The sequence below is a fragment of the Lutjanus erythropterus genome, chromosome 23 (genome assembly GCF_056507025.1).
Source record: "Lutjanus erythropterus isolate fLutEry1 chromosome 23, fLutEry1.hap2, whole genome shotgun sequence".
NCBI classification, from domain to species: Eukaryota; Metazoa; Chordata; class Actinopteri; order Lutjaniformes; family Lutjanidae; genus Lutjanus; species Lutjanus erythropterus.
The window spans coordinates 378,906-384,861 of record NC_139339.1 but is presented as its reverse complement, the minus strand read 5'-3'; the positions used below and the strand labels follow the sequence as shown (position 1 = coordinate 384,861).

Here is a 5,956-nt window from a genome sequence, read left to right as displayed (position 1 = left end):
TGAAAAGCTGCAGTTCGTTCTCTTTTGATTGATTGTTGCAGTAACATATGAATCATCTGACTGTATTTCCAATAACTGATTGATTTCTTTGTGTTGATTATTGATTGATGCATTTTTATTTCCTTTTTCCAGCTCTGCTCGGCCTCCTGCTCCCATGATGCATCTGGGTGTGTGGGCAGGTCAGAGGTGCATTGTGGGTGAGGTCAGAGGTCACGTGGTGTGTTTCCTGTTCCTGCAGCTGCAGTGGAGCTGCTCGCTGTGTGGTGTTCTCTACAGACAGGTGTCCACTCTGTTCTACGTTACTCTGTTCTACGTTACTCTGTTCTACGTTACTCTGTTCCACTTCACTCTGTTCTACGTTACTCTGTTCTGTTCTCTTTAAATAAACGTTAAATAAAATAAATAGACGACAGACATGTCTCTGACCATAAAGGGTCAGTTCACCCCAGAATCAGTTCTCCATGTTCCTCCTCTCACCTGTACAGTTGTTTGTTCATGTGGATTTAATTTGTTGTGAGTTTCATAGTTTTGGATGAATCAGCTGTAGAGACGTCTGACTTCTCTACAACATAATGAGACTAGATGACGTTCAGCCTGTGGAGCTCAAATTACCAGTCAGCTGATTACACACCTGAACAAAATCTTAAGACCGGGAGAAAAATTACAAGTATTCGCATTTTGCACTGGTGGATCGTAACCAGGTTGTCAGTAGAGCTTCAAAATGCAAAAAGAAGAAACAGGAGCAAGAGACAAAAAATAGAAAGTAGGCAATTTATTGAAAACTGGATTTACACTCAAACAGGCTCTTCATCAGCTGATCAAAAGTTTAAGACCAAAGCCCCCAAAAAAACCCAAAACAGAACTACAAGTGTCAAAAAAGGACTCAGTAGTGAGGAGCCCCACCGTTCTTGTTGATCACTTCAAAAATTTGTTTAGGCCTGTTTGATGTGAGTGTTTCCAGGAGGCTGGTGGGATCGTTGCTCCATGTGGTGAAGATGGCTTCACAAAGGTCATCCACAGCCTGGAACTGACGTCTGTTGTTGTAAACTTCCCTCGCCATCATCCCCAAATGTTGTCAGTGGGATTCAGATCAGGGGAACACGCAGGATGATCCAAAAGAGCAACGTTATTCTCCTGGAAGAAGTCTTTGGTCAGGCGGGCGTTAACTAAGGCATGAACTGCAGTGTTGTCTTGTTGAAAGACACAGTCATTACCACAGACGAGGGCCCTCAGTCAAGAGGGATGCCCACTGCAACATCTCCACATAGCCAGCTGCTGTTTGACGCCCTGCACCACCTGAAACTCCATTGTTCCATTGAAGGAAAAAACACCTGCATCATGATGGAACCTCCTCCACTGTGCTGCGTAGAAAACATCTCCAGTGGGATCTCCTTGTCATGCCAGTAACACTGGAAGCCATCAGGACCATCCAGGTTAAATTTTTTATCGTCAGAGAATAAAACTTTCTTCCACCTTTCAGTGTTCCATGTTTCGTGCTCCCTTGCAAACTCCGAACGGGCAAGTTTGTGGCGTGGGAGGAGACGTGGCCTTTGAAGATGTTTTTTGTTCTTTAAGCCCTTCTCTCGCAGTTTCCGTCTTATGGTTATTGGGCTGCAGTCAGCATCAGTAAGGGCCTTAATTTGGGTCCAGGATCGGCCTGAGTCTTCATGGACAGCCTGTTGGATCCTTCGGCTCAGCGCAGGTGAAATTATTTTAGGTCTGCCACTTGACTTTTTTGTCCCATAACCCTCAGGATCTTTTAAGAAATTTAAAATGACTGTCTTACTGCGTGCAACCTTGGCGGCGATGGCATGTTGCGAGAGGCCTTTCTTGTGCAGCTCAACAGTCCTGTCACGTTCAAAGACAGAAATCCTTTTTGCCTTTGCCATCAGGAGGTCATGACAATATGAATGTTGAAAGCAAATGACATGAAAGACAGATTTTTGCACAGATTTTGCTCTTTTAAAGCTATGGTCTTAAACTTTTGATCAGCTGATGAACAGCCTGTTTGAGTTTAGATGCAGTTTTCAATAAACTGCCTACTCTCTATTTTTTGGCTCTTTCACCTGTTGCTTCCTTTCGCATTTTGAAGCTCTACTTACAACCTGGTTAAGATCCACCAGTGCAAAATGAGAATACTTGTAATTTTTCCCCTGGTCTTAAGATTTTGTTCAGGTGTGTATCTTTACAAAGTCTTAAATACTTTTGGTTTTAATGAATTATTAATGATCAGTATTAAACTCATCTATGACAACCTGACAGCAAGAACCACAATTAATGATCACTGATCCAAAGCTTTAACTTCAGACAGTGGAGTGAGACACAGAGTGAGACACAGACAGAGTGAAAAACACTGTCTGGAATCACTTTGAGGGTTTCAGGATATGAAGAGCAGTAACAGATTTTTACAGAGATGATCTGTTAAGAAATGGGTTAGGAAGAGGAGGAGGAGGAGGAAGAGGAGGAGGATGAATATGTGTCTGTGATTTCAGGGTGTCTCTGTCTCTGTCAGGACAAACTCCACATGTTTTCTTAGTGAACACTTTGATCCTGATCTGTAGTTTAATATTTTTAATCTCTTCTGTTTCATGTTTTATCAGTCTGACAGTTGATCTACAGGCTGTGATCAATCATTAATATTTTCTGATCAGTTTCACTGACTGATGTCTCTCTGTCTCAGTCTTGTTCCAGTCCTCAGTGCCAGTCGACGTCTCCAGTCTTTCAGTCCAAAGCAAAGTAAGACTCTGTCCTCTGTGTCCCTCAGTTTTATACTTTAACTAAAATGTCTCCTGACGTGCAGCAGTGTGTGGTTCGATTGATTCTGCCTGGTTTGACAGATTCTCCTCCACACAGGGTCACATGTCCTCCAGCAGTTTATATGAGGACAGACACAGTCCTCAGACTGTCCTGACTGAAGTTATTAATGATCTGATTTTAGCTGCTCATTCTGATCACCTCAACTTTAGACACAGTCAGTCATCATCGTCCTCTGGACCAGTTAGAAACATTTCTCAGTGTCTCTGGTTCTCCTGTGTTCTGCCTTTAGTCCACCTCACAGTTTAACATCAGCAGTTCCAGGTTCCCCACGTCCCCCCTGTTCTCAGGGTGTCCCCTCAGGTCTTGGACCATCACTGTTCATTATTTATCAGTCTGTCCAGGACGTTGTGATGTTGTGATCTCAGCAATTAACTACTTCTGCAGAACCTTGTAATTTTGTCCAAACTCACAAATTTGACCAATCATGACGTTCTCCCACACAAACATCATACATGTACATCTCTATAAACCGACTCAGTGTTTTGCTCTGCTGGGATTGGCTGATTCTCAGTGGGAGGGGCTTCAGAGAGTGCTTAGAGTCAGAGGTCACATCAGGGTCTACCCCCGGGGGTGGAGCCTAGTCAGTACCACTTCCTGTTTGACATCACAGTAGCTGTCTGTCAACCAATTACAGTGTCTGTGTGTTAATCTGTCTCAGGTGTGTTTACCTGTGTGTCTGTCTCAGGTGTGTTTACCTGTGTCTGTGTCTGTCTCATTATGCTAAGCTATCACTGATTTACCTAAAACAAAAAAAACAAAAAAAAAGACACTAACTATCAATCTGTGTGTATTGATCAGGGTGGTGATTGATGACGGGACAGGTGAGGCTCACATCTGGTTCTCAGGTGCTCTGGTTCGTCCTCTGCTGGGATTGGCTGATTCTCAGTGGGAGGGGCTTCAGAGAGCGCTCAGGGTCAGAGGTCACATCAGGGTCTACCCCCGGGGGCGGAGCCTGGTCAGTACCACTTCCTGTTTGACATCACAGCAGCTGTCCGTCAACCAATTACAGTGTCTGTGTGTTTACCTGTGTGTGTGTGTGTCTCAGGTGTGTTTACCTGTGTGTGTGTGTCTCAGGTGTGTTTACCTGTGTGTGTGTGTGTCTCAGGTGTATTTACCTGTGTGTCTGTCTCAGGTGTGTGACTCTGATGACCCTCTCCTCCTCTACCTGGTGTGTGTGTGCAGCAGTGAAGTTGTGTGTCGTCAGCTCTCTCTCACCTGCAGGAAACACAACAACGACAGACCAGAAGGTAATCAATGTATAATCAATAATTGATCAGTATTAAAGGGTAACCTCAGTGTTCGAGACGCTGCAGTTTCTGATTAGTTGGTTTCTGTTCAGGTTGAATGAAGTGTTTTAAATGGAGTCTGTTGTGTTTGAACAGATCAATAAATCATGTTTTTCTTGAAGAACATTGATCATCGTTCTCATACAGTCACCTTCACCTGCAGACCGGCGGCCATGTTGATTCAGGTTCACGTTGTTTGTTTCAGAGATGAAGAGGTTCAGTCGAGGAGAGCGAGACTTCATGACCAGGATGACTCATCCTCTGCAGCTCACCTGTCTGAACATCAACACTCACTGAGCTCACCTGTACAGACAGGAAGAGGTGGAGCCAACACACCTGTACAGACAGGAAGAGGCGGAGCCAGCTCACCTATACAGACAGACAGGAAGAGGCGGGGCCAACACACCTGTACAGACAGACAGGAAGAGGTGGAGCCAACACACCTGTACAGACAGGAAGAGGTGGAGCCAACACACCTGTACAGACAGGAAGAGGCGGAGCCAACACACCTGTACAGACAGGAAGAGGCGGAGCCAACACACCTGCACTTCTGTACTTCTCATTAATCTGAATGTAATTTATCTCCATGTTTACAGAACAAGATGTTTAATGTTCACTTTGTTCTATTTGCTTTGATTTAAAGTTACTAAATCAGCATTTATTTCTCCTGAAGTCTGTTTATTTCACACCTGAGCTGCTTGTTGTCATGGCAACACAACAGTCACAATCATACAAACTTGATTCCAAAAAAGTTGGGATGTTGTGTAATTGTGATTTGTAAAAACCTTTCCACCAATATTCAGTTAAATCAAACAGAATATTTAATGTTCAAACTGATGAACTTTACTGTTATTTGCAAATATAAAGTAATTCTTTTAGTTCAGGAGCAACAACAGTCTGTGAAAGTTGTGTAACGTTCCAAAAACAGCTTTTAGCTGTGTTTACCTGGTTTACCTGTGGAATGTTTGGAACGTTCCTCAGGTGAACAGGTGAGCTGGTAACAGGTGACAGGATCATGATTGGGTATTAAAGGGGCGTCCTGGAAACACTCAGTGGTTCACAAACATGGATGAGGTGAAGTTCAACACTTTGTGAAAAACAGTTTAAGAACGTTTGTCAACATAAAACTGCAGGAAAAGTATTTGCTCAATTAATTGATTAATTAATTCTGTCACAATCTTATCAGTTGAGAAACAGATCCAAACAAGTGGAGCGCACTGATATGTATTTTTCAAGTCATTTCTCTAACAGTTATTTTAATTATTGATCAATCTGTTGATCATTTTCTCCATCAATCGATCAGTTGATTGATTGTTCCCAGCACTGACTTCAACAGACAGCAGCTGTGATGTTTGGACGGATTCAGAGAGACACATGCTGCCATCACTGACGTCTTCTTCAGAGACGTCCCTGATTATTTCAGAGAGACGATGCTGAGACACGTTGTGGACGTGTTCCAACAGTGGAACACTGTTCTTCTAACCGTGTTAGAAGAACAGATGATGGATCACAGAGAGAAACAGGATCCTGAAACACAATGACTGCAGATTTACTACAAACATTAAAGTTGATCACTTTGATCAGGAAATATCTTTGTTCTGGATTCAGATGAATATTGGTGGAAAATAAATTGCAGATCCTTCCATTCTGTTTTTATTTATATTAAACACAACATCCTGAACGTTTTTGATTGAGGTTCTACCTGACAGTCACACCTGAATCAGGTAAAAACATCAATCAATAAATAAAATAAACACAAAGGCAGCAGCAGATATCATCAGATATATTTTTATAGATAAAAACAGGGTTACTACAGGTCATAAATGTCTTGATAAGTTTTAGATTTTTTCAGT

General features: G+C 42.7%; 1 protein-coding gene across 5 annotated transcripts in view; it reads left to right on the top strand.

Annotated features, from left to right (window-relative positions):
- The window catches only part of ctc1 (CTS telomere maintenance complex component 1), an 18,456-nt gene extending 13,696 nt beyond the window's left edge, over positions 1 to 4,760 (top strand). For 2 of the 5 annotated variants that reach the window (XM_084711986.1, XM_084711987.1), the window contains 5 exons: positions 133 to 280; positions 2,681 to 2,736; positions 3,616 to 3,772; positions 3,950 to 4,064; positions 4,309 to 4,760. In XM_084711986.1, the coding sequence (XP_084568112.1) occupies positions 133 to 280; positions 2,681 to 2,736; positions 3,616 to 3,772; positions 3,950 to 4,064; positions 4,309 to 4,400 (568 nt within the window). In that variant the 3' untranslated portion in view covers positions 4,401 to 4,760. Of the gene's footprint in view, positions 1 to 132; positions 281 to 2,680; positions 2,739 to 3,615; positions 3,773 to 3,949; positions 4,065 to 4,308 lie in introns of those variants that run through there. The other 3 variants (XR_014769044.1, XM_084711988.1, XR_014769045.1) reach the window with 3 other exon arrangements.
- Positions 4,761 to 5,956: the final 1,196 nt, after the last annotated feature.